Source organism: Panthera tigris, chromosome X, assembly GCF_018350195.1.
Source record: "Panthera tigris isolate Pti1 chromosome X, P.tigris_Pti1_mat1.1, whole genome shotgun sequence".
Classification (NCBI taxonomy): Eukaryota; Metazoa; Chordata; class Mammalia; order Carnivora; family Felidae; genus Panthera; species Panthera tigris.
The window spans coordinates 14,697,242-14,721,084 of record NC_056677.1 but is presented as its reverse complement, the minus strand read 5'-3'; the positions used below and the strand labels follow the sequence as shown (position 1 = coordinate 14,721,084).

Here is a 23,843-nt window from a genome sequence, read left to right as displayed (position 1 = left end):
AAACTATTAACTAATGAAGTGATCTCAGATAAAAGTGTCATCACTCACACAGTACTCATTTTTAACATGAGGTTTTAATCCCTACCCAGTATGTAGGAGAATCATAGACAAAAGATATGGATAAATGATTGTTAGAGTTCTAATAGCTAACAACTAGAGAGCAAAATACTGACAAGGATGTAGTCAGAAAGACAGGGACATACAAAAATAAAGATAAAACTGACAAAGTTTTTTGTATATTTTTTAATAAGCCTCTTTTTATCATTATGAAAGTCATTCATTGTCCTAGCCTATAATTTTACTGCAAAAATTACCCCTCCCTCAAAAAAGTTAACACTGGATTCTTTTTTCTAAGAAATAGCTATTATAATCTAAATTGTGTTAACTATAAAATGAAGTAAACATATTTTCATAATTTTTGTTCCATTTTCTCAACTTAAAAGTCCCAATCTAACCTTTTATTTACTATTTAAGGTTAGTTCCCATTTTAGGTAGTGATCTATTATCCTGGGATAACAAGGACAGCTTGAACAAAATACTGGTCCTACCTTATGTAGTTTCAAAAACATTTTATAAAAATGTGTTGAAATATTTACAAATTTAACAAGAAAATAGGACATGATCATAATCTTTTAAAGCTAACAGAAGGTAATATATACTCATAAAATATCCCTTCATATCATCAGTACGAGAATACTGGATTAGCTTGAGTGCAAATCAGACCAAGTTCAGATCCTATTTCAGTGTAACAATGTTTTTACAGGATTATGTCATGACCTTCACAAAAATTTTTAAACACTGGGTTTAGAAGGGTCATATAATATCAACAGAATATTTTCAGAGAAACTAATAAAAGAGATTAATGAGAGCTATATGACATTAAGGATATTCTGATGAAACTCTACTTTTTATTAGAATTTTCCTGATTGAAATTTAAGGTGATAGAATGGTTCAGAATTAAGTGGTTTACATAGGGGTTGAATGGACATTCTCATCTGTGCTAAACTATCTATATACACTTCACATTCCAAAAGGATTGTTCACCACACACATTCCATTAAGCAAGATTCTACTCAGGCAGTGGGGTGCCTGGGTGCCTTAGTCAGTTACGCGTCAACTCTTGGTTTCAGCTCAGTCAAGATTGCATAGTTTCTAAGTTCAAGTCCTGCCTTGGGCTCTGTGCTGACAGCAGCACAGAGCCTGCTTGGGATTTCTCTCTCCTTCTCTCTGTTCTTCCGGTTTGCCTTCTTGCTCTCTCTCAAAACAAACAAACAAACAAACAAACAAACAACTATTTAAAAAAGCTCTTGCTTCCATGTTAACAAAAAAAAAAAAAAAAAAAAAAAAAAAAAAAAAAAAGATTCTACTCAGGCAGGAGGGAAAGAGTTAAGACAGAACAGAGAGTATGATATCTCCCAGGGAGAGCTACAAACAGTTGAAAAGTGTGCCTAGAATAGAACTGGAACTAAAAAGTTGTGAATAATTGCATGTCTTTAGATTCTATCACAGTAATGTTTAGGAAGTATCCAGAAGTATATATGGGCGTACCTACAAAGGTGTCCATCTGCAAGGCGGATGGGTGACAAGGCTGCAATGCCTGTAAGGTATGGTAACTGATAATGGTCTGGCAGAGAGGAGGGTAGAGGGGATTCATGCTTTGTCAGTGCACAGAAATAAGGGCTGATCAAATGTTTCCTATAATGTCTACACTATTCATACATTCCCAGGATACCACAGCTAGAAACAATGTCTCTTGCCTCAAAATTAAACAAATTCATTCAGGCACTGACTGCTTTCTACTCTGTTTTACTGCTATTTACTTACAGGTCTTAATTCTACTAAGCTTCTTGAAATCACCCTGATTTATTCTTCAGGGCTTTCATAGCACCTGTCTCAGGGCTCAATACATTTAAACAGATGTTATTGATTACCACTCTGAAGGTATCATCACAACAGGTACAAACACATTGTTTAACTGAAGCTAAGAAATGGTATGAACAGAACAGAGATTGTGAAGAATATGGCAGGTTTTTTTTTTTTCTTTAAAGCAATGGCATACGTGGCCTAGTTTGTACTGCTTTTCAAAAACTTCATGACAATTATTATTTTTGGTGGTTAACTGATGCTTGACGACGTGCCTTACAAGATGAATGCACAGCCAGAAGTCTTTACATGAAGGCAAAGGTTATGCTTTGATCTACTGTTGCAACCACTCTTTTTAGTAGATCACCATTTGTCTCTTGGACACCTGTGGTTAGCCCAAAGCCACTGCTCAAAGAGCTCATTTCCAATGGTCTCAGAGTGGACTGGCCTGGGGCTATTGCTTCCTGTCAGACTACAGGTATATCCTTTGAAGCAGGTCCCCCCCCACTTTAGAACAAGCTAAAAGCTTTTTTTATTGCATTCTCTTTAAGGCTGGCAAGACAACGGCTGCTAAGGTTTCCCAGATGATATGCGTATGCTCCACATAACCAGCACATCAGAGTTGGGATATATCAAATACTACTGAATCTACCCCAGGACCTTGTTAGTGAGCCCTTTTTGTTATTTAATGTTCGCTAAGTGTCTAAAGTATGGGTGATGAAACTTCACAAATATAGAGGCTTACGGTGTGTAGTCAATGTGTGCTGATAAAGGTAGGCTACGACTGCCATTGTCATACTTCCAGTTTGATACGAAAGTTAATGCTATGCTAGTGCCTCTTACCCTGGGGCACTATTTTCCACAAGGCAGGTTATGATTCAGTGGTAAAATCGATGTTATCTGATGCCACAAATAGGCATTTATGTGAATTTATATGAGCAGGAAACAACAAAAAATGAAGAACCTCCCATTAGTAAAATAGTTTTATGACACTTTTACTTCAGTTATATATAGGACATTATGTATGTGGATACTGGATTAGGATGTAAAAAAAAATATTTTTGTGGATCTCTGTAGGAAGAAAATTGGCAAAATGCTGCCTAGAGCTTCTCAAAGGCCATGCATGTCTTCGTGGTAAGTTTTTCTACTAGGCTATCCTTAGATGGCCAATAATCTAGATTTAAAACCTAATCAACTACTGAAATGCTTTATTTATTTATATTTTGTACATTTTTTTAAAGTGCTTTATTTAAAATTTTCTTGCCCAGCATAGGGTAACTTTTTTAACATTTCTTTCTTTTTTAAAGTTTACGTATGTATTTTGAGAGAGAGAGCTCGCGTGCATGTCCATGCAAGCTGGGGAGGGCCAGAGAGAGCGGGTGAGAGAGAATCCCAAGCAGGCTCTGTGATGTCAGCGCAGAGCCCCAGCACAAGGCTTGATCCCACAAACTGTGAGATCATGACCTGAGCCAAAATCAAGAGTCAGACGCTTAAACAACTGAGCCACCCAGGTGCCCCAGCATAGGGTAATTTTAGTACTCCATCTGAAATGGTCTGGACATGTGACCAAGGACCCCAACTACGGTATTTCTTCTTGAAAAGCTTTTATTCTTCCAATGAGTCATTTTAAATACAAAATCACTTTCTTGATACCATTTACATACTACTTATCCTTGTATTTCTAACTAAGAACTGAAGATCATAGTAATCAATACCAAAGCCCTTCACACAGCCCTTCCTACTTATGTGAACTCACAAAAATATTTATTTCAAATCAGTTTTCTCATTTTAATAATATTTATAAATAGCATGCCTTCTACCTAGCATTTGAAGCAAGATTTCCAGTGCTGACTGTACCTTAAAATACATAAATTTTCTAATATCATGAGATTTGATTTACACAGAAGGAGCTAGATGTTTCAAAGCAAAGCATGATAATAAATATGCTATATTCACTTTCTGAGATGCAGATGTTAAAATTTCAGGAACAAAGGCTAATCAGCTAGATCCCATCTCTTCTACATTCTGTTCACAAGGACTAAACAACAAAAAGACAGATACACACACACACACACGTATACCTTCACTGTCCTTGAATTTCTTGATTGCCACAATTTCATGTGTTTCCTGCAAAGGAAAAAAGAGGCAGAAAGTCATTCCTCAGTGTTTTTGAAACTGGGAATCCCATTGGTGTCGGGGTATATTTGGAGACTGAGGGCAAGAAACCAGAGAGTAAAAAAAAAAAATCCTCTTCTTTCCCAGCCCCTCATTTCCTGGTTCCAAAACTCTCTTTCTAAGCACCCTGCAGACATTGTCAGAGAAGGGAAAAATAAAGGGAGAGAGAAGGGAACCGAGAGCAGAGATGGCAATTGACCATGAATAAACCATAAGTGTTAATGTCTGGACGCTAAAAAAAAGTGCCAGGATGACTGATATGATATAATATTTACCATCATCTGTAGTTCCTTCTGAAACTCAGGGGCACATTTTAATTAGGCTTCTATAGCAAAGAAAAGGCTTCTACAATACTTGGTAGTTGCGGGTAACAGAGTTCCCCTTCTAAGTCTCCGCCCTTCACTTTACTTTTCCTAACAAGCCTAGTTCCCCAGTTCTTCTCTATGGATAGTCATTTCAAACCCAAAGAGAGACAAACATCTGCTGCCAAATACCAATCACTACCCCCACTCTTGCCTTTATTTCCTTCTCCTGAACACAAGTGGGTTGTGAGCAAAACCCCACTTTAAACGGAAACATTGCAAAAAAAATTTTGTGTGTCTTTTTTGGTTGGAGAAGAAAATGAAGGCTGGAAAGGAAATGAAAATGCTCAGAGCTAAGTACCACGAGGTTAAATAACTCATGTCTTATTCTGGTCTAAAAAAGGAATAAAAAAGCTTTTGGCAAAATAATATATACATTCTTCAAAGCCAATATGTTATAAAGAAAGGTCTTCTGAATGACTCAGGTCTGCTCTTTTGTACTCTAAGTGGCTATACTTTCAGATCTGTAGGAGCAAATCTTTTAATAAAAGATTGTCACTGCATCAAAACAAAGTCTTTACAAATGCATGCACTAGCAGGCAATAACCAACAAGGTACAAGGTATAAGGGAAAGAACACGCCCTATTGGGAAACTGCTCCCGGCACAAAGAAAGAGGTAGCACTATACACGCATTCAGGGAGAGTCAAAATGCTCGCATTGCAGGGCAGAGTTCTTCCAGGTCATGCTTCATCCTATACTGCACTCTAAATGGAGACCCACAGGCATCCTTTTGCTGCATCCTAAGTATTACCTTTGTCTGATTTTATAAAAGGTCTCACTTAGTTCAAATCATGATAGGACTACAAATTTAAATTGACAACGAACTTATTTACATCACCTTGAAGAAAGAAATGCATTAATTTCTGGCATCTCATAAATAGAATTCACTGTACAAAAGTTACTCTTTCACCAATATCATGGAAATCCTCTCAACTCTCTCTCTCTTCCTCCCTCTCACTCACTCACTCACTCAATACAGTTTATATATTTACTTAAAGAATGAAGCCAAAGAGATGAAGCTTTCTATATAAAATCACTTCGATGTCTGGTGGAAACTTACATGCACTTAAGAGCAGAAGGTGCTGGAAAGAAATTTAACATTTCACTTTTATTCAAACTGCTTATAAAAATAATGCAAACTCATTACAGAAAACCTAAAATATAAAAGGCATAAAACCCTTGCTAGTATTTTGGTTTGTATTCTTCCAGTAAAGTTTTCTCAAATTGGAATTGTAATATTGTATATGGTGTTACATGTTGCTTTTATTTCACTTGATATTGCATGAGGTACATTTTAACCTGTCATTGAATAATTTTTAAAACCATCATTTTTAATGTATCGTTATTTAACTGTTTGGTCAATGAACATACTTTAACATCTGCTTCTTTATTTTTCATAGAGTAAATTCGGCGGGTGATATAACTGGGTCAAATGGTATGAACATTAAAGGCTCCTGATACTGCCAAAACTGATATCCAAAATATATCATTTCACAGATCATTTCAGCAGTATATAAGAATACCCATCCTATGACCACAGCTAACAGTAAATACACAGCAAATACAATCATTGAAAAAAGTCTTTAGACATCAGTGAGGTCAGAAGTTTCCTTCTATCAACTGGTAAGTGAAAAAAGGTCTACTAAAGTTAATATTTTTCTTGTTGATTCATGGATGAGAACCTGTTGCCAAATTTTGTTACAAATATTTTCCCTAGACTAACGTGATCAATTTAGGGCTTGGTTGTTGTTGAATATAACTTATTATTACAGTCACATTTATTGACATATGCCTTTATGTCCACTACTTTTGTGTTCAAAGTCCTTACTCAGCCTGAGTATGGTTAATATTCATCCACAGTTATGTCTCAATATTCTAATGATTTAATTTCTTTCCTTAAGTCTTTATCCACCTATAATTTATTTAATCCACCTGTAATTTAACATAGTGAGGGAATCTATATTCAACAGAATTCTAAATACTGAATCAATTTTCCCAATACTCTTTACCATGAATTTTTAGTTCTTTGTTGTTTCCTAGCATTCTTACATATATGCTCTAGATTTTCTTTCAGAGCTTTCTAGTCTAGTCTATACTATTGATCTGTTGATTCTTATATCAGAACCAATTTAGATTGTTGTGACCTGAAACTGTTTTAAATTAATCTGGGATTATAGACCCTGGTTCTTCTTTTACCATTTTGTTAAATTTATTTTTGAGAATAGATTTTGGCTGTTGTATTTAATTTGTAATTATACACACATGAGCTATTATATGTAATCTGTATTTCTTTACATATTTTATTAGCTTCAACCTTTACCTCCGGTCCTTTTCTACTGTGGTTTTCACACTTGTTTAGAGCTCAATTTGCATGAAGATTCTGCTCAGTGTGCATCTTTGAGTAGCTTTCTGAGGAAAGTCATGACATATGTCCAAGTTCTCTCACACACGAATGGCAACTTGGCAGGCACAGAATTCCTGGGAAGGCGACCTTACGTTCTCCACCATCTTCGGGGTCCCTATAAAATCTTATGCACTGCAAAGCCCTGCAAAGTGCCATGCACATCACAGACATTGTACGTTTGTACATTTATTAAAGCAACTTTCCAGCACATAGGAGTAAAAAGTCTCTAACAAAATCCATGTACTTCTTCTCCATACACTTTCTTCTTACAAGAAGAAGAAAATAAAGTCAGGAGCCAATTTGATTTTTAACATAGATAACTTTGTTTCTGCCTAGATCCTGTTAGGACTTCTTTTCTTTGGAATAAAAATTTTAAATTAACCAAAGTATGTCCAGAAGACAGTATTGGGGGGGAGGGGGAGGGGGAGGTTTTGAGCTAGTATTACCTGGAAATCAATGAACTTAGAAAAATTTTCTTCTAGCAACCTTAAATGTTGTTTCTAAACCTATTTTCCTAATATTTTTTCACCAGAAACCTTGTAACTTTTAGGTTGGATCTTTCATAATTGCCTTGTATGGTTTATTCACTAGTGCGTAAGTGCCTAGAATAGCAGGCACATAGTAGGTTCAATAATATTTCACGAATGACTATTTCACGAGTGAATTAATCAAAACTGTTGCATCAATTGTGCTCTTTTACTTTCTTCATTTTTGGCTTATCTTCTTATTTCAGCTGGCTTTGATAATTTTTGCCTTGTTTCAACTTGTTCTCACCATAGAGGTCATATCCTTCTGGCTCTCCCTCAGGAGTGTTCATCTGCTTGTTACAAAAAATCATTTTTAGAACTATGTGTTGCTTCTAAATCTTCAGAGCAGTGTTTTCTTTGTCTTGCCCTATCTTTTCATAAGGTACACCTCCCCGCTTGCTTTTTTTTTTTTTTTTTTTTTTTTTTTTTTTTTTTTTTTTTAAAGATTGGAAGAGATGCACTAGGCCTGGCATCTGACAACCAAAAAGCTAGTTGGGTTTTTCAGCCTCCCGAGCGTCAAAAGGCCGACTGACGCAACCGAGCCCAATTTCAAAACCTGGGTTCCCAGCAAACACTCCTCTGGTTGTGTTGGCTGCTCTGAGGCTGGATCACCTGGGGAAGGGCTGTCAGAATAAGTTGTTCGCTGGACCCACACTTGCCTAGCACATCCTGTTCCCTCTACTCTACACTCACTACACCTTGCCATGGGAGTCTGTGAATCCTACGACTCAACTTGCTGCCTCCTACCTTCTCTGCTTCATGCCATACTGTATTTGGGGTGCTTCGTTGCTGGAAAATTCTGGCAATACAGGTACTGATGTAGGCTAGTTGGGGGACAGAGAACTCCAGCTCTCTCAGGGTCAAATGACAATTACCACCATGAGACAGCTGCCTGTTTCCAGCTCCAGCGGGCATGGGCGCTACCCAAAAGCAGTATGTGTCCCACTCCTTTTTGACAGTTTGCCCTATGCTGGTTCAGAAAGTAGAATAAGGAGCATGATGTTCAAGGCTATGTTTTTCAATCCATCTCCCTGGACTTGGCCAACAACCAATTGTTAGCTTCTTAATTAACAGAAATTTTATCAGTTTTTTTTGGTTTTCTTTTTAAATCTCTTCATGGGTATGTCATGGAGAGGTAAGAGGAGACACACCAAGTTTTATTACTTGTACTACCACCACCCTGAGATGCTACACATCATATAGGTATAGACAAAGAAGAAAAATATATGAAAAATAGCTCTGAAAAACTGTTTTAAATTCAATTTATTCACAAAAGCATGCCATTGCCCCCACAACGTCTGCAACAGAATGTCACCAGCTGTAGTCAGCATGATAGGCATAATTTGCTACTTGTTTCAGTATCTCACTTTGTTTAAACAAGGAGTTAGTTAAAAGCTGACATTTTGAACAACAAACTAAGGATGTGATAAAATATATGTTATTAATGGTAATTCCATACCTCACCCTTAATTTTGTCTCAAAATTACAATTATATGATTTTGGAATGCAAAAAGAAAGAGGTTCCTGAATTGTACTGCTATCTCCATGTGTGAACAAGCTATATCAAGGCATTTAACATTTACCAAAATAAATTTCCTCCGTTGAAAAAAATTTAGAAAGAGAATGAAAAATAAATTTTATGAGTAGTAAAAAATAGAAAAATATCCAGAGGGTCTATATTTCTTTCAGCATTCGCAAGATCTCTACCCTACAAAAATCATGCCTCAATCACTGAACAACCATCCTGAACACAGAGACTTGTAACCCAACCTTACTCCTGCTAGTGACTATCTAAGGCTCCCTAGTCAATGGTTTATGGCCAGAATCAACCGTTCCCTCAGATGTTGGCAAAACATGGGACACCTGAGTGGCTCAGTCAGTTGGGCATCCAACTTCGGCTCAGGTCATGATCTCACAGTTAGTGAGTTCAAGCCCCATGTCGGGCTCTGTGCTGACAGCTCAGAGCCTGGAGCCTGCTTTGGATTCTGTGTCTCCCCCTCTCTCTGCCCCTCCCCTGCTCATCCTCTCTCTCCCTCTCTCAGAAATAAAAACATTAAAAAAAAGATGTTGGCAAAACAACTAATTGGTATTAACAATCATAAAATTTACTAAGTTATTTAAAATATAGTTACATAACTTGATTTAATTATGCTCTGGAAAACTGAATTCTCTAAATTGGTAATATACTTTATAAGGAAGCATCAGGAATCTTTTTTTTTTTTTTCTTTCCATTTTATTTATTTGAGAGACGGGGGAGAGAGAATGGGGGAGAGGAGCAGAGGGAGGGAAGGAGAGAATATCAAGCAGGCTCTATGCTCAGAGTGGAGCCCGAGGCAGGGTTCAGTCCCAGGACCCTGGGGTCATAACCTGAGCCGAAATCAAGAATCAGGCACTCAACCCACTGAGTCACCTAGGTGCCTCAGAAATCATTGTTTTAAATGTTTTGCTCTGTAATTTAAAATACCCAACATGCATTATAAAGGAGAACAGAAAAAAAATAGCGATTCGATTTTACTATTCATGGATTCCAAAGGTTATACTGTACAATTCATTTTGTAATTAATTCCTCCCTGAGGAAGCCATACCTTGGGAAAAATTCTTTATTTCTTCATCCAAATAGCAGGAAATACAACTTGACACTTAAGTATTTTAAAATACTTCAATCCACATTTTTTGTATGCAAATATCCCAAATGTCCTAAGTGCTTTTACACAATGAAATGCTCCTCCTTCAACAGAAGCAAAACCCTACAAACATAGACATTGTTACAGTATAGACCGATATGGTACCTGAAAAAGCAAGCTTTATTTTAGGCTATTTAAGTATTTTTGTGCCAGGCCCTGTGCTAAGTGCTTCCCATGTATTTAATACTCAAATCACACTCTGAAGAGGATCTTACCCTCATGCTCATTTTTATAGATGAGGATATACTGAGCTGTGTGGGGTGGGGGGTTGAATATAGTTTGACACACAATGTTACATTAGTTTCAGGTGTACAACATACTGATTCAACAGTTTTAATGAGGTTCTATATTTTACCCCAAGATCATACAGCTGAGAAGTAATAAAGCTAAGGCTTTAAACCCACGAAATCTGATTCTGGAAGCCATTTCTCTCTCATCCATGGTCATGCTCTACCACCTTTGCAAGCCATGTATGTTAAGTTCTGTTGCTAAAAAGGACATATTTTGAAACATACACACCTCCACAGTGGGGAGACATCATTATTTCTCATCTGTGTTTTTCTCAAAAATACATGCTATCACCAATAAAAATTTTCTAATGGTTTCCTAATGTCTGCTCTATTTTCATCTTTATTCTGACTCTTATTTCATAGAAACCTTCTAAAATAAATGATTAATTTTTACATTATGAGCACACTTATAAAATAGGAGTAAATTCAAGCACAGGATACATTCCATGGCAGGTAGATACAATGGAACATGTGTTTGCCAAGTACCATAGAAATACACGTTTTTAACCAGGATACACAAGGATAAAAACTAGACTGCTTTCCAAGAAATCTCTTTTCCTATATTATTTATCACCTATAAACTACCATAGTTTGCCAATATTAAAAGTTAGATCAACTACTAAATTGAAGTACTTCAGACCATATCAGGAAGGAAAACAATCTATAGCCAATAAGAAGAGCATTTCAGTCAGTCAACTAAGAACAGTTTATTGGGCCCCTGCTTTACATGAGGTTTTATGTGACATCTTAGGTTTGACATGAGTAAATGAAACATCTCACATACACAGAAGTGTATACGTTGGTAATAATGTATGTCAGTAAATTAATGTTTATGAAAATAGTTTAAAAGTACAACAAATGTTATATGATAGGCCGCAGGAGTTCAAAGCACATTGACCATGTAAATATACAGAAAACAGGTCAGATTGAAGTCGATAATATGTTGGTTTATTTGCTTCTGATCACTCGCGCTGAAATGTAAAATGTCATACATATACCTTCATTCATTCCCATTCCTTCTCTCCCCAGAGGGAACTTCTATCCTGAAATTGTTATGTAGCACTCCCATGCATGTTTTTATTTTTTTTTAATTTTTTGAAACATTTATTCATTTTTGAGAGACAAAGACAGAGTGTGAGTGAGGGAGGGGCAGAGAAAGAGGGAGACACAGAATCCGAAGCGGGTTCCAGGCTCTGAGCTGTCAGCACAGAGTGTGATGTGCAGCTGCAACCCATGAACCTCAAGATCATGACCTGAACCAAAGTTGGACACTCACCCAACTGAACCACCCAGGCATTCCCCCATGCATGTTTTTATTATCACAAATGGATTTACCCATAAACGATTTTACTGTTTTGAACATTGAAAATCACCTAAGTGGCATGTTACTGTGAGCATCTTTTTGCAACAGCTTTTTGTTTGTTTGTTTTTATTTATTTATTTATTTATTTATTTAACGTTTATTTATTTTTGAGACAGAGAGAGACAGAGCATGAACGGGGGAGGGTCAGAGAGAGAGGGAGACACAGAATCCGAAACAGGCTCCAGGCTCTGAGCAGTCAGCACAGAGCCCGACGCGGGGCTTGAACTCACGGACCGCGAGATCGTGACCTGAGCCGAAGTCGGACACTTAACCGACTGAGCCACCCAGGCGCCCCAGCTTTTTGTTTTTAAACACAACATTGTGTTTCTGAGATTTAAACATAAACCTAGTGCAGTGGCACTCAACTGGGGACAATTGTGCCCCTCCCCTTGCCTGGGGACATCTGGCAATGTCTCTAGACCCTTTTGGTTATCACAATGGGGTAGGGTAGGAGGCTATTGGCATCTACTGGGTAGATGCCCAGGGCTGCTGCTGAACATCATACAGTGCATAGGACTGCCCCCATGACAAAGAATTACCCAGCCCCAAATGTCCAAAGTGCCGACAATGAAACACTCTGCTCTAGTTTATTCATTTTAACTGTTTTGTGGTGTTCCACCGTTAACACTCCCCCTTAAAAGAGACAATGGTCACTTTGAGGCGATCAAGTAAAGCTTTTAAAAAGAATTATATAGGGGCGCCTGGGTGGCTCAGTCGGTTAAGCATCTGACTTTGGCTCAGGTCATGATCTCGCGGTCCATGAGTTCGAGCCCCGCGTCAGGCTCTGTGCTGACAGCTCAGAGCCTGGAGCCTGTTTCAGATTCTGTGTCTCCCTCTCTCTCTGACCCTCCCCCGTTCATGCTGTCTCTCCCTGTCTCAAAAATAAATAAACGTTAAAAAAAATTTTTTTTTAAAAAATTAAAAGAATTATATACCATGAAAAGAAATTTTAGGTGAAAATGAGATGATTAAAAGACTAATTCTTCAAAAACTAGTAAAGCTATTAATCATGGGACTAAAATGTCTACACTCATCTCATTTTCACAAAATGAGATTACGTTTACTTTTATAATAACTTTTGTAACATGGCCCCATTTAAACATTATACAGTGAGATATACCAAAAGATAGATGAAAATATATTATTTACTTTTTGTTAAAAATTCAGTGATGCTTTTCAGTCGGCCAAAAGCAATTTAGCAGTCACACAAAGTCTACACCAATAACTAGCAAAACTGCTACAAAGGTTTACATTATGGGGATACTGTCACAGGAAATACTGGTGTAAATTCTAAACTGTCTATGATTTGTATGCTAAGAGTACTTCACAAAAATGCTAACATCTTAAAAAGCATTACAAGGAAAACTCATAATGAATTTACTTCATGCTTAGCCTCTAGTAAGAGGACTGTCTCATGAAAATATTAATACATTATCAAGAACACAAGACAGCAAGCAGCCAAAAAAGGAAGATGGGGGAAGTTGAATCTTAAGACTCACATAGAAAACAACTGCCTTCAAGCCAAGTCGGTAGTAAAATTCCTCTGTAACAAAATCTAGTTTCTCATTTATTTCCATAAAAAAATTATTTCCATCAAATCCCTTCTACCCCCCTCTGTGCTGGAAATGCCCTCCATAAATCTTTATTGAGATGTAAGAGGACAATAAATGAAGTATAAAATATCTAGAAAGAATGCCTAACCACTCCCTCTTTTCCTGGTCCTGGCTCCTGTCCCCACAGCTCAGTGACCAGATAAATATCTAGCTAGATATTTAGGGTCACTCTTGATATCTCCCTTGTCTACAACCCCAAGTCTACTCAAGTGCTGTTGAATTTTTAGCCTCCTAAATAAATCTTTTCCAAATCAGTCCACAGTTCTGCTCTACCTGACTCCCATTCCAATCCAAGCCTTTCACATTCCCACGTGGAGTACTACCCAGCCTTCTAACCCTTCAAATATAAATGTGTCTGCCACTGGGAAAGCCAGGTGGCTATTTAGAAATGGAAATCTGTTTCCACTCCACCATTCCCCTTAAAACTCTAGTAAAACTCCCTTGCCCTTAAAGACTATGTCAAAGCCCCTTCACATAGCCAGCAAGGCCCATCAAGGGATCACTCTGGGCACACTCTCCAGCCTCCTCTCCCTAGGTCGTCCTTGCTTGGTGAGCGACAGCCATCGTCACCAAGACCTCCCCTACTATAGTTCCCTTTGCTCCTAAAAGCTTTGCCCTCCCCTGCCCACTCAACCCTAAACTACCTCTCTCTCAGACCTTGGCACAATTCCTCACTTGCTCAGGGAAGCCTTCTCACAGCCTTGTGACTAAGTCTAAAGCCCCATATGTTCTCTTGGCAAACATCTCTTCGTAATTTTTACTAAAGTGACACTTTCACATATTTTATGACCACTTGGATAAAAGTCTGACTCTACCACTGGACTACAAGCATGTGGGTGAAAAATAATGTATGACTGGTCCCAAAGTGTACCGAACAAGACAGAGAAAGACCCAGTGTAAATGTCTCACTGTACGGCAGCACCAATTCAAAATTTACATCCTGCTGGCCCAGGTCATACTTATTTTTGGGCATCATTTACTAATCCCACTAGAGCCTAACAGAGAAATACCTTTTTCCTAGCACAATTAAAAAAAAAAAAAAAAAGACATTCTTTAGTATAGAGGGACTTTTTTCAAAGTTAATAAAACATGAGAACACAGAATACAAACATATGCATTTAAGTTTTTAAAAGAACAGTATATCCCTAGGAGACATATTAAGCTAGAACTGTTTGTTTCTTTCTTTAAAAGGTTTCAAAAAATGAAGATAATGAAACATAAGACTCTTTAAAATTTCATCTGGCCCTCTCCAGAAGCCCTTTAGTAGGCAAGAATTTGAATAAGCTCTTAAAGTTCAGAGGGAATTACAGTATCTTGATTAAAAACCTATTTTGCTATTTGCTATGCTAGCCTCCAACAAATCACAAAAATGCATTGCAAAACTGATACTGCATTCTTTCTGTTAAAAACCTCTTCTTTAGCATTACTATATAAAATGGTTGCAGTTACAAGGTTGCCAATATTTATCAGGTTATATAAGAAGCCCTACTAAATTAAAAAATTAGCACTTATTGATTTATTTCTCCACCTGAAACAATAAAATAAAGATTGTTATCCTTCACCATCACCTCTACTCCATTCTATGATAAAACTAGTGACATTTCCTCCAGCCTGAAAAAACATAGTATAAAAACAGAGATGTCACATAACTACTAATATCTAACATTTCTAGGACATGAAGCTTTCCCATGACAGAAATAGTCACAGATCTGAGAACTGGCCAACATGTTGCTTATGGTCCTGTTTAGTAATGAGGTCACCAAATCCTTAGTGGAAACATGCCACAAACATCCAGTCATTTTGTATTAGCGGTGCTTTGGCAAAATCAAAGAAAAGCGGTAAAGCTTGGGTCCATGTGGAACAGAAAGAAGGGAAGAGCCTCTAGAGGTGAGATAATAGACCATGAGTTTTGTGGGAGGAGAAAATCAAAAGGGAGGCTCTCCTGTAAATGTAAGCCATATTCTTAAGGAGGCCGCTGGAATTCCTACAATAAAGTCTTCAACGACTTTTATTTGAACATTAAAAATGAACATATCCTATACTAGTGTGAGACTTAGAGCTACCTAAATGGCCAACAATTGGGTGCCATAAATATAAGAATAGAAACCATAAATGTCTTCAAACATTTACTCGATAAATACAAACAAATCCACATATCCAGAAAGGCTTTGTAAGTACATCTAACAAGGCCCAGTATGACTGTTAGTGGATCAGTGTCAACCTGGACACTGGATAATAGAAATGGATATTTCTATTGGAAATTTACAATTTCCAATCTACATTGGATATAGAAATGTACACTTCAAATGGGTACATCTTGTTGTATATATGTAAAATATACCTCAATAAAGTTGATTTAAAATGAATTATTTAAAAATAATTCACCTCATAGTTATAGACCAATATGAATTTGCTATCCTATGTTAATATTATAGATTAGATAATACAAAGTTCAAAAAATAAAATGCAGTTATTAAGAGGAAAATTTAGGCATCCAAAGAACAATTTCCACTAACCTCTATGGCAGGGCAAATAGCAACTCTTTTCAATAGAAAGGGAGAGACTTTCAAAACAATTTAGCTCCTTATTTATAGATCATACAAAATTCAAGATATACTTAATTTTCATAGAACTCTTTCAGACATTATATACAGATGCTCTAAAACCACTTTGTCTACACCACACTCAAACTGTGGTTGTGTCTGAAAATGAAAGGTAATTTCAAAGAGTACATGGTAATGATGCCTGCCAGACAGCAGCATTTCAGTTTAGTAACATTAACTATCCTGTCCATACCACAGCTGTTGCACAACTGTGTTAGAACTTTATTTCATTTTGTCCTTATTTTATAACAATAAGTAGATAATGAGAAAATGAAAAACTTACTTCTAGTGATCAAATGAGACAGAACATTAATTAGGCATGCCAACTGCAGCAATCTACATCCCCAATCAGATAATCATTGACTTAAGCTGTGCTCAATAATGAACAGAGTACAAAATTTAAATTTAACTTTGGAAATATATCCTCAAACTCTAGATCTAAGATGTGCCAAGAAATTGCAGCTTTTTAACTTTTTATAACTTTTAACCTTTCTTTACTAGCTCTGACCTTGATTTAATTTGCATTCTGTGATACCTCAGTCTTTTCTGGTTTATAGTCTCTTTGATTTTTATTTTTTTATATGAAATTTATTGTCAAATTGGTTTCCATACAACACCCAGTGCTCCTCCCAACAGGTGCCCTCCTCAATGCCCATCACCCACTTTCCCCTCCTTCCCACCCCCCATCAACCCTCAGTTTATTCTCCGTTTTTAAGAGTCTCTTAAGGTTTGGATTAGTTGGCCATGCTTTTGTGGGTCCAATTCTAGAGTCTCTATTCTACTGGTCTATGTGTCTGTTTTTGTGCCAATACCATGCTGTCTGGATGCTTACAGCTTTGTAGTAGAGGCTAAAGCCTGGGATTGTGATGCCTCCCGCTTTGGTCTTCTTCTTCAATATTACTTTGGCTATTCGGGGTCTTCTGTGGTTCCACACAAATTTCAGGATTGCTTGTTCTATCAACAATAGCCAAATTATGGAAAGAGCCTAAATGTCCATCAACTGATGAATGAATAAAGAATTGTGGTTCATATACACAATGGAATACTGCGTGGCAATGAGAAAGAATGAAATCTGGCCTTTTGTAGCAACGTGGATAGAACTGGAGAGTGTGATGCTAAGTGAAATAAGTCATACAGAGAAAGACAGATACCATATGTTTTCACTCCTATGTGGATCCTGAGAAACTTAACAGAAGACCATGAGGGAGGGGCAGGAAAAAAAAAGAAAGGTTAGAGAGGGAGGGAGCCAAAACATAAGAGACTCTTAAAAACTGAGAACTGAGGGTTGATGGGGGGTGGGAGGGAGGTGAGGGTGGGTGAGGGGTATTGAGGAGGGCACCTGTTGGGATGAGCACTGGGTATTGTATGGAAACCAATTCGACAATAAATTTCATATTAAAAATAAACAAACACTAAAAAAAAAAAAAAAGGATTGCTCGTTCTAGCTTCGAGAAGAATGCTGGTACAATTTAGATTGGGATTGCATTGAATGTGTAGACTGCTTTGGGTGGTATTGACATTTTAACAATATTTATTCTTCCAATCCATGAGCACGGAATGTTTTTCCATCTTTCTATCTTCTTCAATTTCCTTCATAAGCTTTCTATAGTTTTCAGCATACAGATCCTTTACATCTTTGGTTAGGTTTATTTCTCGGTATTTTATGATTCTTGGTGTAATTGTGAATGGGATCAGTTTCTTTATTTGTCTTTCTGTTGCTTCATTATTAGTGTATAAGAATGCAACTGATTTCTGTACAATGATTTTGTATCCTGCAACTTTGCTGAATTCATGTATCAGTTCTAGCAGACTTTTGGTGGAGTCTATTGGGTTTTCCACGTATAATATCATGTCATCTGCAAAAAGTGAAAGCTTGACTTCATCTTTGCCAATTTTGATGCTCTTTCATTTTTTAAAATATAATTTATTGTCAAATTGGCTTCCATACAACACCCAGTGCTCACCCCAACAAGTGCCCTCCTCAATGTCCGTCACCCACTTTCCCCTCTCCCCCCATTCCCCATCAACCCTCAGTTTGTTCTGTGTATTGAAGAGTCTCTTATGGTTTGCCTCCCTCCCTCTCTGTAACTAATTTTTTTCCTCTTCCCCTCCCCCATGGTCTTCTGTTAAGTTTCTCAACATTCACATATGAGTGAAAACATATCTGTCTTTCTCTGACTAACTTATTTCACTTAGCATAATACCTTCCAGTTTCATCCATGTTGCTGCAAATGGCAGGATTTCATTCTTTCTCATCGCCAACTAGTATTCCATTGTATATATAAACCACATCTTCTTTATCCATTCGTCAGTTGATGGACGTTTAGGCTCTCTCCATAATTTGGCTACTGTTGAAAGCGCTGCTCTAAACATTGGGGTACATGTGCCCTATGCATCAGCACTCCTGTATCCCTTGGGCAAATTGCTAGCAGTGCTATTGCTGGGTCATAGGGTAGGTCTATTTTTAATTCTGTGAGGAACCTCCACACTGTTTTCCAGAGTGGCTGCACCAGTTTGCATTCCCACCAACAGTGCAAGAGGGTTCCCGTTTCTCCACATCCTCGTCAGCATCTATAGTCTCCTGATTTGTTCATTTGAGCCACTCTGACCGGCGTGAGGTGGTATCTCAGTGTGGCTCTGATTTGTTATGGTCAGTTTCCCCCCTCAGATTTTCTCCCTGTTTCTACCAAGATGGCAAATGGGTGTATGGATATGGGTGGGATTACAGAACTTCACTGTAAGGGAAGGGTTCTCAGACAAATATACAGAGGCCCTTATACTGTCCCCTGAGACTCTGGTCTCCAGGACAAGATGCCTTATAGCCCTGGACCCCAGACACTGGTTGATAATGCTGTTGGACCCCATGGGGACTGTGGACTCAGGTTATGTGTGGGTGTCTGGCCTGGTTGTTTGGCTCATTCACTGCTTTAACTGAGGGTGAAGGCATCCAGACTCTCATTTATACCCACAACCTGGCTATCAACTATAGTGCTGTTGGCTTGCCCCTCAATACAGCATCCCACTGACAGGTTCATTGGCTTTCAACCAAGCTCCCTGGAGTGTGAAGTAACTTGGAGATTCCTTAGGGGCCAATCACAAGCTGAAGGAGACCCAGGAATCCTCTCTCCACCTAACCACAGCATGCCACATTTTACTCTGCTGTTGCTGCTTCCATTGTGATGAGGCAACTTTGCAAGGCAGTTTCCTCAGTTCCAAAAGGGGAATGGAGCATAAGCTTCCTACACTTTTGGCTTTACCCTCAACCTACTGTCTCCCTAAATCCAGAATTTCAGTTCCTTGAGGTAATGGGGGCTGGGGGGAGAAAGTCAAGACTTGCCTGCCCTAACTCTGCCTGTTCTGCTCACATACATGTCTTTGGCACCCGGAAGGGGCCTGCCTATCATTTCTCTTTTAAGTCTCACAATAATTTCCCCTACACAGAGGCATTCACCCTACTCTCTCACCTGGAACCAGGATAGAAGAAAAAGTCAGGAAAAAAAAACCAATTTATTCACCAAAGATATATCACCAGGTATTCCAGAAATATTACCCCTGTTAAATACATAAGTATTCAGATACAATGACAGGGGGGGAAAAAAAAAAGAAAGGTTTAAAATTAAACAGACTGATGATCAACATAAAAAACTATGGTCCAAATGAAGACAAAAATCTACTGTCCTGTTGAACTAGTGATAGACAAGTAGCTTGCTACAGATTCCTTTACTGAAGGAAGGAATGACTGTGCCTAACTTTCTTAGGGCCAATTTTTTCCAAGAAATTATGTAGATACTATTGAAGTCAGCAGACTTAAGTTTTTCAGACATCAGTGGGTAAACAATGTATAGAATGCTAACAGTAGCAGAGCTACAATAGAGGCAATTTGCTCACTGCTTCCTAGAAGTGCTAACAAAAATCAGGCCCATGAGTATAAGCTCACACCTGCTGCTCAAGTTAGAAACAGTACTGCTAAAATGACTGTAAAACCACTGCTTAAGAATGTCTGATTCTTGGGGTGCCTGGGTGGCTCAGTCAGTAGAGCCTGTGACTCTTGATCTCAGGGTTGTGAATTTGAGCCCCACGTTGGGTGTGGAGCATACTAAAAATTTAAAAAATATGTATCCAAAAAAAAAAAAAAAAAGAATGCTTCATTCTATTTTCCTTTTATTCATCAATAAGCTGATGGGATCATACATGTATATATAAAATATGAAATCTATAATCCTTGATTTGGGGCCCTACTTTGACATTTTCCTATAAAGAAAAATGGGAATACTGAAAACTGGTAAAGAAAGCCAAAACAACGTGTTTTTTTTTTCCGATTCATGAGAAATATGCCTGCGTTTTTGGACAGAAACTCCAAAGTTTGGGGCACCTGGGTGGCTCAGTTGGTTACGTGTCGGGCTCTTGATTTCAGCTCAGGTCATGATCTCTCATGGTTTGTGAGTTCAAGCCCTGCATTGGGCTCTGTGCTGCCGGTGTGCAGCCTGCTTGGGATGCTTTCTCCCTCTCTCTCTCTCTTCCCCACCCCTACTCATGTTCTCCTTCTCTCCCAAAATAAATAAACTAAAAAAAAAAAGGAAACTCCAAAGTTCAAAAGCAACAGAAATTATGTTCTGTATAACATCTTTAGGTTCCTAAGGCATAAGGTCCTTCAGTTTACTATAATGTTGCCCAAATGTGAAAGACTGATAGGGAGAGTGAGAGAAACGTAGAAGCTCTCTATTCAAACAACTGAACTGGATTACCTCCAGGGACCATGTGATCATACCTTCTGATAGACATGCTCACACATATGCAGACAAAGATGGTATAACTAACATCTGAAACAAGTTCCAAGTCCCTGCTTTTTGCCATAACCATATTCATGTAGAGAACTGAAAATTACATTCAACATAGGGAGCAAGTTTTTCTTAAAAACTTACCTTCCAAGTATCTAGAGTTCAGTTAGTTAAAACTTGTTTTATCTTTTATGCGTTGTGGAGCAAACTAGAAAACACCACATTCACTTTCTCTTACCATGGAAAGAGATGAATATCAAACATAAAACAGCCTAAATATTTTTGAAAGAACTAAGTCTGGTTTGCTTTTATAGACAAGTACTCAGCACTTTATCTTACATGTAATAGGTATGTAACAAAAACGTCCACAGAAATGAACTGTACCACCTTGTCATACAGGCATGGAACTCTTTACCACCATCACATAAGGAAGCTGAGCCGGCCACCTTGAGTGCGAAAGCAAAAGAGGAAAGGACAAAAATCCCAAAAGTGACCATGCTTTTAAACTAACTGTGGAAAAGAAGTCTCAAACTGTTCACTTTTTCAAGAGAATTAGCCAAGAAACACTCTATAAAATGAAGAAAATTATTGTGTGGCTAGTTATTTGATGCCAAAAATATCACTCAAGCATTCTGGTTGAAATCCTCTTCTAGTAAGATTCTCTAAGACCTCAGTGAGGTCATCAGTTTGCACATGATAGATATTTCAAACATACTCTGTTGTCAATCACCAGATTGAGGAAAAGAAAGATGTGTTACATACCATGCAGCCTGGCAGCTTTCCAAGGTTTCCAGTATAAAGTTTTAACTCCATGCTTCATCTCCTAACTTCAAAAAAACCAAAAACCAAAAACAAACAAAATGCCCCCGCTCCTGTTATAGCTAATTATTTGCAATTTCTCAAGTGAACCTTCCTAATACTTGCTTACACTCTGCCTCTAGCATTCGTCCTTTCTTCATTGATTCATTTATTCAATCAACAAACATTTTCCAAGCTCCTACCAGGTAAGAGGCACTGTGCAATTCAGTAGAATATTTATTTGGGTAAGGAAGTACCCATGAGGTGACTTTATTTTTTTATTATTATTTTTTTAGCTGCTACTTAAGTCACAAGAAGCAAACCCTGCTAATTCTAGTTAATTCTTTTTTTTTTCCTTTAAAACTCTCCTTTGGGAAGCACTTCAAGATCCTCCAGGTTGTTTTGTGGTCCCTAGCACTACAAGCTCTTACCACAGCCGCAGTGGAATCTGGGATATGCCATTCAGCCTCACGTCCCACCTCAGACTGGAATTAAGATCCATCAGCCCACACACTTCACATAACTCTATGCCCCTAAGACCTAGCAGAAAGACACTCCAAAAGGGTAGGCTAAATGAGTTAGGCACTTTAGCTGCTCTAAGTACCTCTTAAGAATCTTACAGGGACCAAGAAGAAATGAAGCAATGGAGACAGAGAGAATAGAGGTATGTACATTTTAACTAAAAACATCACAGAAAATAAAGACTGAAATATTATCTTGTTAAAAAGACCAACCACCTGAGTTTTGAAAGGAATGACCTAGTTGTTTCTTTTTTTTTTTTTAATGTTTATTTATTTCTGAGACAGAGAGAGACAGAGCATGAGTGGGGGAGGGGCAGAGAGAGAGGGAGACACAGAATCCGAAGCAGGCTCCAGGCTCTGAGCTGTCAGCACAGAGTCTGACGTGGGGCTCGAACTCACAAACCGTGAGATCATGACCTGAGCTGAAGTCGGTCACTCAACCCACTGAGCCACCCAGGCTCCCCCCTTGACATTTTCATTCTGACAGCCTATGAACTCTTCAAGGGCAGAGACCACATCTTTGTGGTCATGTGGTCAGAGATGAGGTCTCTGAGGCATGTCCTGAGCCTTCTCTCTATGGGCTCTCCAAATTATGCATCATGCCCTTTGTATTCTTTATTCGCAACATCCAGCAGGACTCACCACAGCAGGCATGTCTGCTTAATGAATTACTTTTAAGTTTTCTGTGGCTTCTCTTGAGCTAGAACTAACAAAGATCCCTTTATATATCAACTAAGAACATATTTAAATGGCAATGATGATTTTTCTATATGAATTTGAAAGATATTTGATTCAGGTAAGTCACAGAGTGGTTAAATGCCTGTGGAAATTTAAGCACCGACATCCATTTTGAGTTTATTTTTGTGTATGGTCTAAGAAAATGGTCCAGGTTCATTCTTCTGCATGTCGCTGTCCAGTTTTCCTACCACCACTTGCTGAAGAGACTGTCTTCATTCCACTGGATATTCTTTCCTGCTTTGTCAAAGATTAGTTGGCCATACGTTTGTGGGTCCATTTCTGGGTTCTCTATTCTGTTCCATTGATCTATGTTTCTGTTTTTGTGCCAATACCATGCTGTCTTGATGATGACAGCTTTGTAGTAGAGGCTAAAGTCTGGGATTGTGATGCCTCCTGCTTTGGTCTTCTTCAAAATTACTTTGGCTATTCGGGGCCTTTTCTGGTTCCATACAAATTTAGGATTGTTTGTTCTAGCTCTGTGAAGAATGCTGGTGTTATTTTGATAGGTATTTATCCAAGGGATATAGGTATGCTGTTTCGAAGGGGCACACGCACCCCAGTGTTTATAGCAGCACTATCAACAATAGCCAAAGTATGGAAAGAGCCCAAATGTCCATGGATGCATGAATGGATAAAGAAGATGTGGTATATATATATATATATATATATATATATATATATATATATATACAATGGAGTATTAGTCAGCAATCAAAAAGAATGAAATCTTCCCATATGCAACTATGTGGATGGAACTGGAGGGTATTATGCTAAGCGAAATTAGAGAAAGACAAATATCATATGACTTCACTCATATGAGGACTTTAAGACACAGAACAGATGAACACAAGGGAAGGGAAGCAAAAATAATATAAAAACAGGGAGGGGGACAAAACATAATAGACTCTTAAATATGGAGAACAAACAGAGGGGTTATTGGAGGGGTTGGGGAGAGAGGATGGGCTAAATGGGTAAGGGGCATTAAGCAATGTACTCCTGAAATCACTGTTGTACTATATGCTAACTGACTTGGATGTAAATTTGAAAAAAAAAAAGCACCGACAACATGAAAATTGCAAATTAATGAATTACCTTAAGAGAAATTACACATTATTCTCTAACA

The 23,843-nt window shown here is 38.0% G+C and overlaps 1 protein-coding gene across 7 annotated transcripts in view; it reads right to left on the bottom strand.

Annotated features, from left to right (window-relative positions):
* Nucleotides 1-23,843, bottom strand: part of CDKL5 (cyclin dependent kinase like 5) — a 214,354-nt gene that overhangs the window by 85,352 nt on the left and 105,159 nt on the right. For all 7 annotated transcript variants that reach the window (XM_042973886.1, XM_042973891.1, XM_042973890.1 and 4 more), the window contains one exon: nucleotides 3,945-3,990. In XM_042973886.1, the coding sequence (XP_042829820.1) occupies nucleotides 3,945-3,990 (46 nt within the window). The remainder of the gene's footprint in view (nucleotides 1-3,944; nucleotides 3,991-23,843) is intronic.